At 40.3% G+C, this 21342-nt stretch overlaps 1 protein-coding gene across 1 annotated transcript; it reads right to left on the reverse strand.

Annotated features, from left to right (window-relative positions):
• Positions 1-4019: 4019 nt before the first annotated feature.
• Positions 4020-21050, reverse strand: LOC124255147 (E3 ubiquitin-protein ligase RNF14-like). The gene is made up of 7 exons (XM_046688985.1): positions 20988-21050; positions 17174-17366; positions 15539-15681; positions 13572-14078; positions 11206-11434; positions 8223-8395; positions 4020-5998 (listed from the first exon to the last, which is right to left on the reverse strand). The coding sequence occupies exons 2-7, from the start codon at positions 17355-17357 to the stop codon at positions 5789-5791; spliced, it is 1446 nt and encodes a 481-aa protein (XP_046544941.1). The 5' UTR covers positions 17358-17366; positions 20988-21050; the 3' UTR covers positions 4020-5788.
• Between the last annotated feature and the right edge of the window lie 292 nt (positions 21051-21342).

Consider the following 21342-nt stretch of genomic DNA (forward strand, 5'->3'; position numbering starts at 1 on the left):
TTTTGTAAGACTTGATATTGTGATAATGACAGTGGGTAGAGCATGCAAAAATGTGAAGCAAACATTGTGCAATTTCAGTATGTTATACTAATTGCAGATTACAGCAGTCATGGTTTCAATATACCATGTCTTGTAACTGGTTTGTTTGAACTATCTGATGAGCAAAATATGAGGTCTAATTAGCAACTTTTGATTGATAGATACCTTTTTGAAACAAGTCGTAAGATAACAGGTATTTCACAAACAATCGTGTAGTAGTCTCTACGTGTATTGTTGGAAGAACGATTTGAGACATTTGATATCAATAGCGTGGCCTAACTGTTGTGATTAACATAAGTATGACAACCATTGAAACAGTAGCCTTTCAATAGCGTGGCCTTACTGATGTGATTAACAAAATTGTGACAACCAACTGAAAGAATAGCCTTCAATAGCCTGGCCTTTACTGATGCGATTGACATAAGTATGACAACCATTGACTGACTGACTGACTGACTGAGCCTTTTTACGCCGCTTTTAGCATATTCCAGCATTCACTCACTTGAACTCTGTGATTGACATAAACGCTATGACAACCATTGAAAGAATAGCCTTTCAATAGCACTGATGTGATTGACATTAGCATGGCCTTACTGATGTGATTGACATAAGTATGACAACCATTGAAAGAATAGCCTTTCAATAGGGTGACTTTGCTGTAATTTACATATATGAAGGACGCCAACTGTAACAAATAATTCCTTTTATTCCTTATGTACACAAACAAAGCCAATGCCAACAGGAAGGAGTCAGCTCCCTTGATTGCAACCAGCTCTCTGACCAGCATGGAAGATCACAACTGTATAGCAAGGAGATAACGACATCAAGAAAACAGCTTACAAAGAAACAACCATTGTGTCAGTCTGGAAGAGTTCCTGGAGGATTCTGCCTTCCTTTTGGAGTTCCAGATACGGAGCCCAGTTCACCGGAGTTCCGGAAGCTACAGTACTGTACTCTGGATGAAATGTTCATCTGGTAAGCAGATGCCAATATTTGAATATTGAAATTAATTTTCAGAATTTGTTCCAGTAAGGAGAGAGACGAATCAATGAAATACCCTGAAGCATAGTTGAACATTCCCAATCTAATTTACTTGTATCAGCTGTATGCTGAAAGACTCAAGAGTTTAATGCCAAGATTAAGTGGAATGCCGGCACCCTCCTTGCCAGCTGCATCAACACATTTCTTGATCAATAAACAAAGATAATATAATAAATAATATTCGTTTGTGCAATACTTGTTCATTATATATAATAATACTCATAATAACACAGCAGTTCCCATTAGAAAGGTCGGGTTTCTGACACAGCAGGATCAAGAGTAGTGATGTTTCACTAAATCAAGAGGAAATTAGTTTTTTCTTCATTTCACAAAGATAAGAATAAACATTCAAAATCCAAATGTCTCTTACAGAAAACAAATGAAAACTAAAGTTTTACAACCTCCCTAGGTTATTCAGTAGACTATACGTTTCAGTAAAACTGAAGACACAATATTTTGTAAAAGACATGTTTGACAGACACAATTCATAGGTAGTCATGGTAACTTTCATCTCATGTACATTAAATATGCACGACCTAGCAGTAGACTGGTCGAGTCCCCTTTTCCAATAAGACTAAAACACATAAGAGTTCAGGACATATCTTTTTCTCTTCCTCTGTGATGTTTCCTTTTATATTTATGTGGATGTATTTTTGTTTTGTTTACGCGAGACATACCATTTGAACATGTTATAATGAGATTGTGACAATTTACCCGGTCTATCCAGAATATAGCATCTTGATTACCTGCACAGTGACGCTGACACAGCGACTATCACCAAAAAATGGTTTCTGAGAGAGTTGTGTGCTAATCTGATTTGAAGAATATTCCAGTTCCACCAGGTTGAAGGTTGAATGTTCATGTTTTAAACTGAAAACCAAATGAAGTAAAGTACTAGCTGTGTAACAATATGATGAGGCTGCAGTACCATATATGTATCTTGGTAAACAGGTGTGACAGGGTTTGTATCATGATACAGTACATTCCCCCATAAGCTTGAGAGCAATGTGTAGATTCTGCTACTTATAGCAGTCAAAATCAGAAACTGATTAATCATGTTTTTACAACAATATAACTTGAAATGAATTGTATGTACTGCAATACAGGAGTTGTACATAAAGGGATTGTATCATTGGCCTCGTATCAAGTTACAAATCTGTAATGTCATATCGTTACACCACTAGTGGGTATGGGTCTGATTATCATTGAAACATCATGTCCTCAAAGTGGGATTCAAAGGGACTTAACTCTGCACATCAAATTGCAGCCTCTTAGACAAATGGGTCACTTTGGTTGGTTGGTTGGTTGGTTGGTTGTTTAATGCCGCACTCAGAAATATTCAAGCTATATGGTGGCGGTCTGGGCCAGACAATCCAGTGCAAGGTATCTCAGTGTACCACAACATAACTGGCAATATTCTGGACATGTTTTGTTTATTTGTTGTTAAACAGTGCACTCAGCAATATTCCAGCTATATGGCGGCAGTCTGTAAATAATCGAGTCTGGACCAGACAATCCAGTGTTCAACAGCATGAGCATCAATCAGCAATATTCCAGCTATATTGGGAATAATCGATGACATGTGTCAACAGCATGAGCATCAATCTACGCATTTGGGATACGATGACATGTGTCAACCAAGCCAGTGAGGTTGACCCCCGATCCCGTTAGTCGCCTTTCACGACAAGCATGGGTTACTGAAGACCAATTCTCACCCGGATCTGCATGGGTTGGGTCACTTTGGCCTGCCCAGTCAACAAAGAAAGGCTTAAAAGCTTCAGTACATCCTGAAATACCTGGGGCAACATGAACCTTGTCACTTCTCTCTAGGGCACATAACTTGAAAAACATGTTACTATTAGTGGAAGAATACACGCAAGCTCAATCACTGATGACAAAATAATACACAAAAACAATCCTTTTTCATGCTATCGTAATAATTGCAATATATTACAAAAAGAGGACAAAGAAGTTTTGGTAACAGGTAAACATCAAAGTAGAAACTAAATAATGCCATTGAAATTATTAATAGGGCCCGTAAGTAGGTCACGTCACTTCGTGAGACCTTACATTGTTAAGTACCAGTACTAAAAAGGAACCAATAATCCCTGCAGGAATAACAAATTTCCGATCTAACCATCCCCAAATTAGCCAACTATTACGACTGTCAACAGCTGTGACAGCCAAGCATGGTTGTACACTTGGTCCGGTCTAGTAAAGTCATATTTGGCGGTCTAGTAAAGTCATATTTGACGGTCTAGTAAAGTCATATTTGGCGGTCTAGTAAAGTCATATTTGGCGGTCGTGCAATTTGGAACCATACGCTGTCACCGGAAATCTGGTAGTAAGCTGGAAGTAAGCTGGTCCTGTCTCACGTATCGGGGAGCTATACTAAGCTGGTATTGGAAGTAGCGCCTCATGGAACTTACAGGCCGTATTCACATAATTATTTAAATATTATTTCCACACACAACCCTCTTTCTATATAAGTGTCAAATTTCTCAGCTGATAACATAGAGTTGAACACCTTAACTTCAGTATTTAATTACAAAAAATATTATACACTGACAGTAATGTTATTATGAGGTGCCTGATTTGACAATATAGTACATGAACACATTTTTTACATATATTCTAAAACCACGTGACCAGCACTATACTTATAAGCATCAACAGTGTTTTCAGTCTCGGGCAAGGGTGCTATTCAGTGTTGCACATCAATGAAAGACACATATGATGAAACTAAAAATATGTTCAAGAATCAGTGTTCTGGCCCAGATTTCTCAAAACAGTTTTGACTTAAGTTAGAGTTTTTACTCAAATTTGAGAAAACGGAGGAGAATGCATTTCCCAGAATAAACTGAAATCGACATTAAACTCAAATATAGTAGACAGCTTGAGTTTGGTGGATAGATTCCTTAAGTTATTTTGGCATTTTTATTTTAAAAATACAGTTGAGTTAAAAATTCAGATATTTAAAATTGTCAATCTCAGTTTGAAATTTCAGTAGAAACTTTAGTTTGTTTCGCAAAATCGGGGCCCATAATGCTCTGAGCATGACGCCTGAGTGTATTTGACCCTCAGCAATAGCAAGCTATATTATGGCAGTCTATAAGCGAGTGGGACTAGACAGTCCAGTGATTGATATTATGAACAATAATCCATGTCACCTGGTATGACACACAAACAAATATGTCCCTTAGCCTGACACCCAATCCATTTGGTCACCTCTCCCGACATGCATAAGTTCCAGGGAACCTGTTCTAACGGAAATCAACATGTGGGTCAGAGCAGTTATAATTCTTATATATTCTGATACATGATAAGATGTGAAAATTAATGCCAATGAACCACATGGTATGGAAGGCACACCTCAACAACGGCAAAATAACTGGCAACAAAACTAAATAGACATTATAGAAACAGACAGTCCCCAAGTGATTCCAATTGTTAGCTTTCAATCATTCATTACAAGTGTTATTTGCAATGTACCTGTTAACCAGGGTATACAACCACTACTTCATTCATACTTCATCTAACTTCATTACAGTCACACTTATTTCAAGTGAACATATACTGAGGGAAACAAATATGGGAACACATGAAAGCAAGTGTTGCTTTAATCTTTTCCAGGTTTCTTCAAAAGTTTTGTATCGCACTGTGGGTGACAATCTAAGAATAAATAAAGAAACTCGGCAATGAAGCGGTTTTCCCTTGTTTGTTTCCCTTAGTATATTTTTAACGTCGGCTACCAAAGGGGGACAACCACTACCCCATCTAACATCATGTATGGTAGCTGTATGGCTGCAAAATGGCGATGCGATGTTAAAGTTTATAATCTCAACCCCTCTTTATCTAACTTGTACCCAACAATACTGTGACAGAAAGTTTTCAAGTTCAAAGCCATTCAAGGCCAGAGCTTATGACAGGTAGCACATCATCTTTTAATGTAACGGTTACCAAGCAATATCGTGATAAAAACATATTCCAAGCTCAAAGTCACTCAAGGCACATCATCAGACATGCAGACAATATTGAGTTTAACATGTGCTATAAAAACTTCAGTTTGGTCAGTAAAATGTTTTGGTCAGCTAATTAGTGATTTGAACAATGTTCCAGCCAACATCAAATAATAAGGCCACCTGACATTCGGAAGTATGACCTTTTAGGAGATTTACAGAAAACAGTTGACACGTTAAAAACCTATTGATAATCTAGGTTCCATTAATATCAATAATCACAATTATGGCTATCTTTCTTGAAGCTGATTATTACTAGCGAATCCAGTGCAATCTGTAAATTATAACAGTAATGCAGCCAAATCAAAATCTTAAAAATGAGTCTACCTTAATTAATCAAATAAATTGCAAAAGAAAATGCTGCATTTGACTGAAAACTTGTATTTGCATTCAAATCATTGTTTTGTTTGCTTTTTGCTAAAAAAAATATTTTTTTCAAAGAGAAATCCATTCAAATCATTTTAGTCTATTCCAGATCAACTTGAAAACATTTTCACTTTTCATATTTTGTGTTCTGTCTCTTGGTATATTGAATATTCACACAAAGCTAAATTTAATTCTTCCTGATAGAAACTATTGGCAGTTGAATAGAAGCTTATAGCTATGGACAATAAGGAATTAATCCTTAAAACAAGGGAAGTAATCCATATAACAGTCAGATTTCTTGCAAACAGCCCTACATATAAGCTTCAGATCAGATTTAAGAAGTCTTCTTCTTCTTCGAAGTCAAAGAAGTCCCCATCTATGGGCCCCATCCCTTCAAAGAGTCTGTTGAAGCAGGAGGTGGTGGACATGTTGAAGTGGCTGTAGGGGTTGGTCCTGGACAACGTGTTGCTACAGATCCAGCAAAAGTAACACCGACATTTGGTACAGGTCATCTTGTTACAGCCATCAATTTTCTGAAAATGAGGAAACAGACCTGAAACAATGGCCTCAATGTGTTGCTGCTTCAAAGGCACCTTCACAGTTGATAGAATGTGTTGTTAGTTTTGCATCCATCTTGAAAGGAAATTGAATCCATTATTGATGGAATATCATGAGGGACAAGAGGGACACTGTTTGGCATACTGCTCACCTGTATATGTGAGCCACAAGAAGGACACTGTGTTGGGTATTGCTTACCTGTATATGTGAGCCACAAGAAGGACACTGTGTGGAGTACTGCTCACCTGTATATGTGAGCCACAAGAACAACACTGTTTGGCATACTGCTCACCCGTATATGTGAGCCACAAGAACAACACTGTTTGGCATACTGCTCACCCGTATATGTGAGCCACAAGAAGCACACTGTGTGGAGTACTGCTCACCTGTATATGTGAGCCACAAGGACACTATTTGGAGTACTTCTCACCTGTATATGTGAGCCACAAGGACACTGTTTAGAGTACTCCTCACCTGTATATGTGAGCCACAAGAAGGACACTGTGTGGAGTACTGCTCACCTGTATATGTGAGCCACAAGAAGGACACTGTTTGGCATACTGCTCACCTGTATATGTGAGCCACAAGAAGCACACTGTGTTGGGTATTGCTTACCTGTATATGTGAGCCACAAGAACAACACTGTTTGGCATACTGCTCACCCGTATATGTGAGCCACAAGAAGCACACTGTGTGGAGTACTGCTCACCTGTATATGTGAGCCACAAGGACACTATTTGGAGTACTTCTCACCTGTATATGTGAGCCACAAGGACACTGTTTAGAGTACTCCTCACCTGTATATGTGAGCCACAAGAAGGACACTGTGTTGGGTATTGCTCACCTGTATATGTGAGCCACAAGAAGGACACTGTGTGGAGTACTGCTCACCTGTATATGTGAGCCACAAGAACGACACTGTTTGGCATACTGCTCACCTGTATATGTGAGCCACAAGAAGGACACTGTTTGGCATACTGCTCACCTGTATATGAGAGCCACAAGAACGACACTGTGTTGGGTATTGCTCACCTGTATATGTGAGCCACAAGAACGACACTGTTTGGCATACTGCTCACCTGTATATGTGAGCCACAAGAAGGACACTGTTTGGCATACTGCTCACCTGTATATGTGAGCCACAAGGACACTGTTTAGAGTACTCCTCACCTGTATATGTGAGCCACAAGAAGGACACTGTGTTGGGTATTGTTCACCTGTATATGTGAGCCACAAAAAGGACACTGTGTGGAGTACTGCTCACTTGTATATGTGAGCCACAAGAAGGACACTGTTTGGCATACTCCTCACCTGTATATGTGAGCCACAAGAACGACACTGTGTTGGGTATTGTTCACCTGTATATGTGAGCCACAAGGACACTGTGTGGAGTACTCCTCACCTGTATATGTGAGCCACAAGGACACTGTTTGGAGTACTCCTCACCTGTATACGTGAGCCACAAGGACACTGTTTGGCATACTGCTCACCTGTATATGTGAGCCACAAGGACACTGTGTGGAGTACTCCACACCTGTATATGTGAGCCACAAGGACACTGTTTGGAGTACTCCTCACCTGTATATGTGGGCCACAAGAAGGACACTGTTTGGAGTACTGCATGGTTTGGGGGCATGGTAAGCTACCTGGCTATGGCGCCAGGCTAGTGATCAAGCGAGGTTGAGGTGTCGGGATCGAGCCCACCTGTGACCGGGTGTAAAAAACTTGGAGTCAGCTTTATGTGCAGACTCTTTCAGTGTTGTCACAACCCCTAGTGTACAGTACACAACCCTGTGTACTTAAAAGAACCCATGAATTCGTTGGTATATGACCAGATGGTGGCCACATGAATACGTGGAAACACCTAGTTGCGGGTACAGCAACGTGTAGTAAACTTGGACAAAGTACTCTGACTATGTGTCCAAGTCCACCCAGCAGTGAATGGGTACCTCGTAAGGATGAAAAAGCCACAATAACTCCGTACTTCTAGTGGCTGCAAGAGTTGTATGCGCCCCGGGGAGTTGAGATTGACAATACAATGTGCCGTTGAGATTGACATCCAATGATCAAGGGAAAAAATACCAGCGCGTGGATATGTGCGCTATATAAATATCCTATAACAATACTGCTCACCTGTATATGTGTTCCACAAGAAGGACAGCCACCTGTAAGAAGGACACTGTTTGGCGTACTCCTCACCTGTATATGTGTTCCACAAGAAGGACACTGTTTGGCGTACTGCTCAAGCCACTCGCTAGACCATGTCTCCTCTAGGGCTTGTTCGATAGTTCTCTTCCCATACTTCTTCTCCAGGAACCTCTTTCCCGCTTCATCAGCTGCTTGATATTCCTCTCGTAACTTCTTCAACTCATCTGCAACAAGCTTGCAATCAACACTGTGTCTATAAACCTAGTAAGGTGAGGTGAAATTGGGTTTAACGTCGTGCTTGAGAATATTTCGCTCATATGACGACGTGCATGCGTGTGTATGTGTGGCTGCTTGTACTAGCCCAGACTTAAGCTGGTTTTATAGCGCTAGCTCACTGAGATACCATGCTACAGTTAAGCATGAATACCCCACTCAGACACCTTATACTGACTCAGAGCCGACCAGTCCTTGCTGTACCCATAAATGCAGAAGCAGGCAGAGAAAACAAGTACCATATTTTAACGTATGTTGGTATGGGGTGGCCGGGGATAGAACCCGCGACCTTCCCCTCTCTGGGCGGACGCTCTAACCACTATACCACCAGACGCCATTTGACTCATTGCTGTACAAAATGTGAGTGAGTGAAGTTAGATTTACGCCGCTTTTAGCAGTATTCACGCAATGCACCAGAACACCCCAACAATGGGCTTCACATATTGTGTCCATGTGGGTAGTCAAACCGGGATTCGAACCAACATGTTTTCCGGTCTGTCCAAGGGATGCAACTCTGCACATCGAATGGCAGTCCCGTAGACGACTGTGCCACAAATGCCCCCACCCCCAACCACATCATATGGTGAATGTGTCAAAGGTGAGGTGAGGTGAGGTGAGGTGAGGTGAGGTGAGGTGAGGTGAGGTGAGGTGAGGTGAGGTGAGGTGAGGTAAGGTGAGGTGAGGTGAAATTGGGTTCAACGTCGCACTTAAGAATATTTCGCTCATATGACGACGTGCATGCGTGTGTATGTGTATGTGCGGCTGCTTGTACTAGCCCAGACTGAAGCTGGTTTTATAGTGCTAGCCCACTGAGATACCATGCCGCTGTGAAGCACGAATACCCCACTCAGACACATCATACTGACTCTGAGCCGACCAGTCCTTGTTGTACCCATTAATGCCGAACGCCAGGCAGGGACCAACAAGTACCATATTTTAACGTATTTTGGTATGACGCGGCCAGGGATCGAACCCGCGACCTTCCGCTCTCCGGGCGGACTCTCTAACCACTACACGACGGAGGCGGTATAAACCTAGTAACACTTAACCAAATCATTCCTTACCACCTTGTATATATTCACGACATCTCAATAATGATTCATGCACCGATAAGTGAGTGAGTGAGTTTAGTTTTATGCCGCACTCAGCAATATTCCAGCTATATGGCGGCGGTCTGTAAATAATCGAGTCTGGACCAGACAATCCAGTCATCAACAGCATGAGCATCGATCTACGCAATTGGGATACGATGACATGTGCCAACCAAGTCAGTGAGCCTGACCACCTGATCCCGTTAGACACCTCTTATGACAAGACTGGGTTACTGAAGACCAATTCTAGCCCGGATCTTCACGGGTTGACATGTTGAGGTCATACTGATCATTTGTTGATGAACAATACATTACATCGATTAACACGAGTGTCGATCAACCTGGTCAGAGTGAGTGAGTTTAGTTTTACGCCGCTTTTAGCAATATTCCAGCAATATCACTGTGGGGGACACCCGAAATGGGCTTCACACATTGTACCCATTGTTTGGAATCAACATGGGTCTTTGGTGTGGTGGGAGAATGCTTTGACCACTAGGCTACACCATCAGGGAGCCTGGGCCTAGATTTTCGAAGCTCTTTTAGTGCTAATATAGTTGAAAGTTAATATATGGCACTTACGACTATCTTAACGCTACGAGAGCTTCGAAAATCTAGGCCCTGACCACCAGACCTTTCAACAACTGCGTGTTTGCTTGAAAACTTACAGACTTTTCAATGACAAATTTTCAAATAGGTCAAAATTAAACATATTTTTATGTTTATGCTTTTCTTGTTAACTGTACAGGTCCCAAGGTAAAATGTCAAAAATGATTCCAGTACTCTACCACAAATGACATGATCAGAGACTGTAAGTTAATACTGATAAGGACACTCAACCAATCTACAAGTACTAAAACTAGACTGACTGACTGAGTCAGTTTGGGTTTATGCCGCTTTTAGCAATATTCCAGCAATATCACAGTGGGGAACACCAGAAAAGGGCTTCACTCATTGTACCCATGTGGGGACTTGAACCCAGTCTTTGGCGTGATGTCTAACACTAGAAGACATTGTTAGTGACGACATGAATGTCACGCCTTTAGCATGTCAGGCTTGTACATTTACACATTTAAGTCAAAAGTGTTTACAAACCTACAGGGATTTACAGGACGCGAATTCCTGCGTCCTAAAACTTGACAATGGACATGGCGAAATTTATTAGCGCATCCACAGAAAAGTCCAAATACTTCCAAACAAGTAACAATAAGTTATCACTGAGTTTGCTACTAGCTGGGTTATGGTATCATTTGCAATTTACTGACTGAGTTTGGTTTTACGCCGCTTTTAGCAATATTCCAGCAACATCATGGCAGGGGATACCAGAAATGGGCTTCACACATTGTGCCCATGTGGGGATTCGACCTAGGGTCTTCGGCGTGACGAGCCAACGCTTTAACCACTAGGCTACCCCACCGCCCCCATTTGCAATTTAATTACAGTAACAAATAATGTGATGATCATGATACACAATACAATAACAGTATTAATAATAATATTTAAGTGTCCGGGACCCCCATTTTGTTGTCCTGGACCCCTGAAAATTATGAGCATGAATCCCAGGGACCCTCAAATACAGGACTCAAGGTAAATCCCTGAATCTGTAAAAAAGCGTCCCTTTGAGATTACTGGGTTGCATTTTCTACCTGGGCATCACATATCTATAGCCTCACCTGACTTGATCTTGCAGGGTGATAATCCGTGGAAGACAAGCTTGCACAGAACACAGAAGACGTAATGACACGAGGGGCAGGACGCCATGTTGCTCTCTCGGTCCATGATAACGGGGAACTGACAGACGGGTCGCGGACAGTACACTACGTCTGTCATCGTCTCTAGGGACGTCTTCAGCAGCAACTGATCGTACCGAGTGAACAGTTCAGGAGACACCAGCTCCTTTACCTGTGTGCCAGAAGAGGAATTACTGTAAATCATGAAATTAATGCGAGCATTTTATTGATGTGAAAAATGCATCTGTACTCTTCTCGCATTATTATAATGACGCATTTCAGTCTGATCATGTCTACTTAATAAAAGACAGAAACGTAAATCTGTTGACGCTACACATTTACACCAATACAGGTCACTTCCTCATTACAGGTATCTCAAGTCACATGTAATTAATTATCACTGGTTACAATCACTGGTCATTGTTTAAAGTCACTCAAGCACGTCAGCCAGACCTGACATTCTCCAGCCACCTGTTTGTTGTACCTTGGAAGATGACTTGTGTCTTTCAAGTCGGATTACGTTTATACATGTTGTCATAAGACAAGTAGTAGCAAGCAAGCTTGTGATCAAACATGGCAGCGTAATTAAAACATCGTCAGCTCATTTCCATTCATTGCTTAATAAGCTCAATTCAGGTTATTTGGTAAATAACAAGAGTGAAAAGAAAGAGAACAACACCAAAGATTCAGGGTGTCACATTTTATCATCAACACAGATTCCTGAGCTCGCATTAATTTTGTGACACATTTTAGACTAGACCCTCGCAATCACATTAAATTCGTGACGCATTAATTTCATGATTTACAATACATCATCCAGGACTGGCTTCCACAGAAGACACCAATTGGCTGAGATCCATTTTTTGTTTGTTTGTTGTTTAATGCTGCACTCAGCAATATTACAGCTATATGGCAGCAACCTGTAAAGAATCAAGTCTGGACCAGAGTGATCAACAATGTGAGCATTATTTACGCAATTGCGATACAATGACATGTGTCAACCTAGTCAGCATGCCTGACAACCCGAACCTGTTAGTCGGCTCTTACGACAAGCATGGATACCTGAAGACCAATTCTAACCCGGATGTTCTTGGTTTTGAGATCAAGTGATCTCTCCTTTGAGATATATCTGCAATGAAGTTGCATCACTGCTTTTCAGTCAAATGAGACATCATTGATTACCATGATATCACAATCAATGATCAGGGCTCACTTTTGATATAGACCATGATAACTAATTAGAAATCAATAGTGATAAATATTGGAGAATGTGAGAAGATATGCGAAAACCTCCAAAAAGAGAAAACAGCGTATTTCACATCACTAGTGACTGGTGACATATTTGTACATGAAGTACATTGTGGACATTAAACAATTACCCAACAAAAAGTGAAAAACCATTGCATTTCTTCCAATTATCAATCTTTTCTGCTAACATTTTTATATGACTAATTTCTTTGCCACTGAAACTGGTTGACAGTATATTTACATTCATGAAACTACTTCTTACTCAAGTTTTAAACTTTCGAATATCTGACCCAGAAATGTAATAATTGGCAGGTAATAGTAAGTAAGTGAGTGAGTGAGTAAGTATGGTTTTACGCCGCTTTTAGCAATATTCCAGCAATATCACTGTGGGGGACACCAGAAATGGGCTTCACACATTGTGCCCCTGTGGGGATTTGAACCCAGGTCTTCGGCGTGACGAGCGGACGCTTTAACCACGAGACTACCCCACCGCCCCCGGCAGGTAAAAGTAAACAGGGCTGCGAAGAATACACTATTAGGTGAGTATGATACATTATATACCCAATACAATACAATACAATAACAAGTCATCAGTTGATGTATTATTCAATATGTTCAACAATAACCATATGATAGGACAATAATTATTTGACATGTTTTGAACATGTTGACAGTGTTAATTTGTCAAGACAATGGCCACATTGCTGTCAAATTAAATATATCAGAATGTTGTCTATTATCTTGCCTTGCTTGGACATGTATTTACTCATATCTAATTTTGATAAATACTATGATGTGAGTCACTGAATATTAAGAATACTGTATCATAAGAGCATCAGAAGTTAAATTATCAATTACCAACACGATGAGTGAGTGAGTTTAGTTTTACGCCACTTTTAGCAATATTCCAGCAATATCATGGTGGGGAACACCAAAAATGGGCTTCACACATTGTACCCATGTGGGGAATCGAACCCGGTCTTCAGTGTGACAAGCGAACGCTTTAACCACTAGGCTACCCCACCGCCCCTTACCAACACAGAGTCTACAGAAACACCCACCTGGGCCGGATGTGCCTGTGACTCACACTTGTCTTCAGGACAGGTGAGAGCAGAAACATTCCCGTCACCGATCTGTATCGCAAAGTAGTCCTTCATACACTCCTTACAGTACACGTGGTCACACTGCGCAAACTGAATACACAAGGATCCCAGTTTCTCCATGAAGCACACCTTACAGGAATACACTGACTTCTGGAACTGCCTCAGCTGCTCCTGGTTGCTGAAGTCTCGGATCGCCGGCAAGAGCAACTGCTGGGATGCGATGTCCTGAATACCTCGGGGGTCAGAGCTGGAGGGTGTGTCCTCGGTAGGGTTAGTCCTGGGGTGGGGGACATTATCACTCTTGCTAGTCCTACGGGGGCACACAACATTGGAAAGATCTAGCGGGGATGAAAGGTCCAGGAAGTCATAGGCTTCACTTTGGAGAAAGTTTGTCCACATGAACAGAATCACACATCCAGAATTTTCTTCCCACAGTTCATCAAGTTTATGACACAGTCGTGACAGCTGGGAAAGGACAATTTCACAAGGATTTATCCGGAAGTTCAAAGCAAATGACCATGGCAGTCAAATTAAAGTACTGTCGGAAATAGAAAAAAACTTGTTTTTTCATTTATATCTACAATTGATGTAGTTAATATAATATATGAAAGGGTGAAATATCTGTTAAACTAAGTTCGGCCTAACTACAGTCTCAGTGGTAAGGAGATAGGAAATGTAGAAAAAGGACTTTACTGAAGAGAGATTAGTGCAGAAATGAGTAATGCGGGTTTTTTCTAAGTCCAAAGCGAATTATTTGGAACAGACCATGACTTTATGCAAATTAGTGTGTGATAATACTTTATTGCAAAGGACACTTTTTAAATACCCATTTCACAAAATAAACTTATCTTCATTATAAACGATAGCTGACGTAAACAATAATAACTTTAATACTGAAACTATTAAGGATGTAGCTACCATGGAGTCTCACTATCACAACAAAATGAAACAGGTAGGAGGGGTTGTCTCCACCATCTGTCTTTTGGGAGGTCTGTCTTACGGGAAGATACCGATAAAACTATAGTTAATACCTAATGTTGTCTTTTTTATCTGGGCACATACCATTATTATCAAGGGTACAGCTTAAATAAGCCTTATGCAACCAACCATAAAATGTGTTGCTTTAAGCAGTCTATCTTTTGGGAGGTCTGTCTTATGGAAAGATACCGTCCTGTCGATCATCGGGTGGTCATGCCACCTATATATTTTGAGACATTTAATACGAAGGCTGATTTAAGCTTTTCTATGGGTATCATACTCTTTTACATATCTCAACATAAACTTTGTGAAAGAAAGACATGTAAGATGTTAATCAATAGATGAGACATATTCAACACACATGATAAAGCATAAAATATCTTTGAGATGACCCCTTGTGCCTGTAGTCAGCACATGCATTTCATGCCAGGTGAGTCGACGGTCATCGTCATACCTGGCTAAGCGACCTAATTGCCATCTATAGTCTGATCTATTGTTTTCAGCACCTACTGGTATTTTTTTCTAAGTTTTGCCCAATTTTACGAGTAAACATGCTTTTCTGGAAATCCTATTAAACATTCCACTGAATGCCCAGTTAGGCCAATGTGGGTTATTTCGATATATGCTATTTGCGATTCTGTAAATTTTAGGGATACAGAGTAACAGCCTAAAAACAGTTTTTTTCTATTTCCGACAGTACTTTAGGAAAAATATCATGATATTGTCCAAACTTGGTCTATTTTGTAATGTTATTTTTCAGTTCAGAAAATCATTGAAATTTTTAATTCAAGATAAGAATTTTAGAGCCATTTGCTGCAAACTGAACATCGGGTTCCCGAGCAGGTCTAGATAAATCAAGTTACCAAAATTGGTGAGCCTCTGTTATAACAAAAGCCTAAACACATCAGTATCTGCAGAGTAACTCTTGAGAGTAAGTCAGAACTCACCTGGTGCCGTGTCAACCATTTACATGACAGTGTGAACTGTGGGGGTTGAACTGATGGGTAGTCAGGGGGCAGAGCAAAGTTCAAGGTCACTGGAGGTAGAAACTTCACCTCTGTTGAATCTTGTGTTGTATTGTTTGAATTGTCTGAAGTGTGAAATATAAGATATTTTAAACTGAAGCTATTAAATCATAATTAGCTAAACTTTCTTCAACAGAGGAAAATGACTGACGTGAGTGTGGTGTGAAATCTTGTCACTCTTTCTGAACACAAAAGTGAAAATACTTTATTTTTTCTATATTTTCACTTTCCATGATGTATGATGGTATGAATGTAACAGCTTATAACAATGTTTGTTCAATACTTGTCCTTCATCCTATTCATAGGATTTTTGTGGTGATGTCCCTTGTCATTATGTCTGACGATAGGTGAGGTGAGGTGAGGTGAGGTGAAATTGGGTTTAATGTCATGCTCATACGACGTGCATGCGTGTGTATGTGTATGTGCGGCTGCTTGTACTAGCCCAGACGTAAGCTGGTTTTATAGTGCTAGCCCACTGAGATACCACGCCGCAGTGAAGCATGAATACCCCACTCAGACACATTATACTGACTCCGAGCCGACCAGTCCTTGTTGTACCCATTAATGCCGAGCGCCAGGCAGGGATGAACAAGTACCATATTTTAACGTCTTTTGGTATGATGCGGTCGGGGATCGAACCCGCGACCTTCCGCTCTCCGGGCAGACGCTCTAACCACTACACCACGGAGGCGGTCCTGTCTGACGATAGAGCATCATATCATGTGAATAGGTCATCCCACTTTGGTCATGTACAGAGATGCCCACCCCTAAGTGTTGCAAATAGTAGTTTCAAGGATCAAAATTAGAAGTTTGACCATAAAAATAGTAGTCAACAATATACTTAAAATCATGATGGATTCTAAGAAAGATAATATAACACTAATCAAGAGTGAAGCTTTAATTTCACATACCAGTTTTGTATAATCGAACTGAAGGAACTGTCAAATGTTTAAATCATTCCAATAAGATTGTCATTTTCCGCTGGTACACAATAAGTGGGCCAAATCGCAAAGGTATTGAAATCAGCTTCAGATTTCTGATAAACAATTTCACTAAAATTACATTTGTTACTTGCAATGATTCCAGTTCAATGTCATTAAATTTGATGGAAGGAAGGTAAGTGAAGTCTGAAAATGTATTTAATAAATAAAATATATGTTTTTGTCTATTTATCAGAATTTTAATGAATTTTCTTCAAATTTCATAGAATATTCAGTACAAACGTATTGGTGTAGTTTGAGGCTAAAATTTGTAGCGACTACGATAAAATTGTAGAGGTTGGCATCTCTGCATGTGGACAAGGTGTCTAACCTCGGATCAAAAGATATGTGGTTCAAATTCTATCACAGGACTAACACACTTTGCAACAAATCACTTCAATAATCAATGTGATATCACAACAGCCTGTAAATAATTAAACTTGGGCAAGAAAAACAATACTCAGGAAATATTACAGTACATGAGTTGTTTGCCACAGATTTGAAATATCAAAATGATTACTATGAAATTAATGATGAATTCCCCTGATGAACAAGAGGCTGAACTGCCCCAACTGACCTTCATCTTCACCTTGTTTGTCTCTGTGAGGGTCCATCCGGATGTAGAATGGGTAGGGGAGAGGGAAGCAGGCCACAAACTGACCCCCTGGCTCCTCCCCGTCCTGGGAGAGGGTCAGGATGCTGTCGTCATAGATACTGGCCAGGGCAGTTAGCTCATCCTCCTGGTCCTCCTTATCGGCCATTGCTTACATCTGCAAGCAATTCCTTGAATAAGTGACACATTTTATATATAGTTTGGTTGGTTGTTGTTTAAAGTCCTGCTCAGCAGTTTTCCAGCTATATAGATCAGACAATCCAGTGATCAACATCACGAGCATTGATCTACGCATTGGGGATATGATGACATGTGACAACTAAGTCAGCGAGCCTGACGATCCCTTAGTTGCCTCTTACCACAAGCTTGGGTTGCAGAAGATCAATTCTCACCCGTATCTTCACAGGTCTTCTATATACAGAATCTCTTTTAATATGAAACTATGATAATAATGACAATGATAAAATATATAATGACTTGTCTATCAGTCTTCGGGGGGGGACATGGATAGATTTACCCTCTTTCTCACAAACCAACATGGATGGTACATTATACGTTGTATGCTTCTCTCGAGGGACACTAATATGCTACTATGACATGAAAATAAATGGCGCCTGATCTGATAAAAACTGCTATAAATATGGCTTAAATTGGTTAATTATGATTACGCTGAGTGTGCAAATAATGCAATGTAGAAAATAGTTAAATAAAGCAGTGAAAGTCGGTAAAATAATGTGCAGCCAATCGAACAGTTTTCATACATGTGCACTGCATGCCTATTATGACATGATACGATTGTTAGCTTACAGTTTCTTGGCGAGAGCATGGCGGTTACCGTGGCAGCGGGTAATATTTTTGCCAGTTGTGCCCCTCCTGGGAGGGGTGACACGGAAACTTGTTAAAGCAACCAATGAAATCAAAGTATTTTACATGAAGATAAGATAATGACATGTCAAATGAGTGACCTGCGGGCAAATTGTTTTTATCTCACTGCACAACTAATTGTATTGTAGGTATGTTTTAAGCAGGCATGCTATAGTCCAAAATGGTAAGAATTCCACAGTTGGGCTCCACTTTGTTCAGTTGGCTTCCTGTACTCATCAGGGTCTCGCTCAGTTTTACAGTGTAAGTTTACTCGTGAGCACCATGCCACAGTCGTCAAGTCTATGTTAAAGTATGGGAGTTACGATCACCTTAATATTTCCACGAGTGCATGACAATGTGCAGGTGTGTATATATGTGGCTGCTACTAAAGCAATTCTAGGTAGGGACCAACAAGCACCATATTTTAACATCTTTTGCTATGACGTGGCCAAGGATTGAACCTGTGACCTTACGCTCTCCGGGCGCACTGACATGGATACCCCACTCAGACACATGTAATGATGTATGGCCTCTGAACCAACCATTCCCTTTTTCAGTTCTCTTGAACATGTTTAAGCCGACGCAGAGTAAAAAGGATGAGGCTGAGTAACAACAAGTACCATCTTTAAACAACTCTTGTTGAAACATGACATTTATTTCAGAAAACAACAAACCATCAATGGTTGCTTCGGCAACTGAGTGAGTGAGTGAGTTTAGTTTTACGCCGCACTCAGCAATATTCCAGCTATATGGCAGCGGTCGGTAAATAATTGAATCTGGACCAGACGATCCAGTCATCAACAGCATGAGCATCAATCTGTGCAATTGGGAACCAATGACATGTGTCAACCAAGTCAGCGAGCCTGACCACCCGATCCCGTTAGTCGCCTTTTATGACAAGCATGGGCTACTAAAGATCAATATTCTAACCCGGACCTCTGCTTCAGCAACAGATCGATCCTGATTGTTCAGCTGAAGAGTTCCAGATTTCTGTTTCAAATCAGAGAAATAATTGAAAAAAAGGGAAAATAACAAGAATTCTGTTACAAGGTATTATTATATAATGGAGGGTGTTAAAGCAATCTGATAAACTTAGCAGGGCTTTAGATATGGGCCATATCGGAGTATGTAAGGATATAAAATAAGCATGATACGGTAGGAAATAATTTAGAAAACATAGCAGATACACACTACAGCAATGGTATACGGTCTTAGAATCATTTACAGACGTATTTATCTGAAAAAGTATTGTTTTATTGTTTATTGACCTGTTTACACAAGAGTAGCAATGTTGTGGTGCATATATAAAATGAAACACAAGATTACTGGTACTCCATTAACTTCCATTCAGTACTCTAAATTTACACTTATTGTATTCCAGTACTCCTATATTGAAAAAATAAGGAGTACATACTCCTGATTGTGAACAATTCTCTGCTTAGTATCCAAATCATATAAATATGCAGATTAGGTCAATACACGAACTACTTTCACAAAATTCCATACACGCCATGCAAATTAAAAAAACATTAACATTTCACTGATGACGTTGTCACGAGTTTACAGGGGGTATCCATTGCATCATGAATGACCTTCACCTTGGTGTACCGCTAAGCATTCTTACGCGAATGCTCGATTCTCTTAATATAAATTCACGTATGATGTGCTTTTTTTATTTAAAGAGTAATTTTAAGAAGAACATTACATGATGAAGTGATTATTAACCTTGTGTGTTTTCGTCTGATTAATATCATATATTAGGAATATAAATTGTATTATGCTGTAGCCGTTAGCTAATACATAAGATATTAATGATGTGTTTGCACGGAAACAATGAACACAAGGTTAATCATCGTATGTAGTATCCCGAAGTTCATGAAACAACAACGCTTTGACATCCATAGTTTAACATCTTTATATTCGCCTTTGAGGTGTTTTAGGTGAGGTGAAATTGGGTTTAACGTCGCTTGAGAATATTTCGCTTATATGACGATGTGCATGTGTGTGTATGTGTATGTGCGGCTGTTTGTACTAGCCCAGACTGAAGCTGGTTTTTAGTGCTAGCCCACTGAAATACCATGCAGCAGTGAAGCATGAATATCCCACTCAGACATATTATACTGACTCCGAGCTGACCAGTCCTTGTTGTACCCATTAATGCCGAGCGCCAGGCAGGGACCAACAAGTACCATATTTTAACGTCTTTTGGCATGACGCGGTCGGGGATCGAACCCGCGACCTTCCGCTCTTCGGCCGGACGCTCTTACCACTACACTACCTGACTACGGAGGCGGTCGGATAGAGCTTGAAACAGAAGTGACAGGAAATTTGGTTTTAAATACATCACATTGGTATGACAACGTCCATGAATGTATGTGTGCATCTGCGGTTGCCGGTGCAAGACTAACGGGACCGGGTGGTCAGGCTCGGTCAACTGATCTGGGTGCCGTTGTACAAAGCGATCTTAGCGCTAAGGGGACCGTAACTCCCATACCTTAACATAGACTTAGGTAGACTTAGCGCTAAGGTTGTTTTGTACAACGGCACCCTGGTATATAGAGACATATCAACGTAGATTGATGTGCATGATATCACTGGATTGTCTGGTCCAGAATCGATTCCCGTCAGACAGTTGTCACACCGCTGAAATATTGCTGAGTGCTACGTTAATCACCAAAACATACATGCCTAACAAGTCAGTCATCCTCGCAACTGTCCGTCTGTCCAATCCATGTTTACATAATCAGCTGATAATGCCATGGTCAAACTCAAAGTTGAAACACCATCCGTCGTTGTGGAATAAATAGTGTAAATAGTCGTCTTCACGTTCGTTTCAGTATGAAATAAAGAGAAGGGAATAGACATCAGTAGTCACATTATACAAGTGACACTATAAATATCAAGACACACTTACATGTGGCATGACTCGCACCGTCCTCCGCAAGGTTTCGCGTTGTTTTCGTCATTTAATTAGAGTTACTTCCCTTGTACTTCCTTTGACATTCGGAAATAGTCGGATAATTCCGTTCAAAAAGGAGTTTCCCACTGCAAAGCCTGGCAAAGAGTTTTCAAATTTGAAGGGGTTTAACATATTTTCAGTTATTTTAAAGAAATGTGTTTTCTATTTAATAGTCCAGTAAAATTAGTGGAAAAAATCACTGAACCTCAAAAAAATTGGTACAGAAATGGTTTTGTGTTTATATCATTTACAATAGTTATCTAAATAACAATAAAAAGTCCTCCCATGGATGTTGATGCTAAGTGGCTTT

Source organism: Haliotis rubra, unplaced genomic scaffold, assembly GCF_003918875.1.
Source record: "Haliotis rubra isolate DU_JTF1 unplaced genomic scaffold, ASM391887v1 Scf595, whole genome shotgun sequence".
Classification (NCBI taxonomy): Eukaryota; Metazoa; Mollusca; class Gastropoda; order Lepetellida; family Haliotidae; genus Haliotis; species Haliotis rubra.

Bases quoted from the DNA above. Each gene is read 5' to 3' on its own strand.
- LOC124255147 (XM_046688985.1), bottom strand. From the start codon at position 17,357: ATGGCCGATAAGGAGGACCAGGAGGATGAGCTAACTGCCCTGGCCAGT. The intron at 14,079-15,538 runs GTGAGTTCTGAC...GTCCTTTCCCAG, and splicing joins AATGGTTGACACGGCACCAG to CTGTCACGACTGTGTCATAA. The intron at 8,396-11,205 runs GTGAGGCTATAG...AGCTTGTTGCAG, and splicing joins ACCCTGCAAGATCAAGTCAG to ATGAGTTGAAGAAGTTACGA.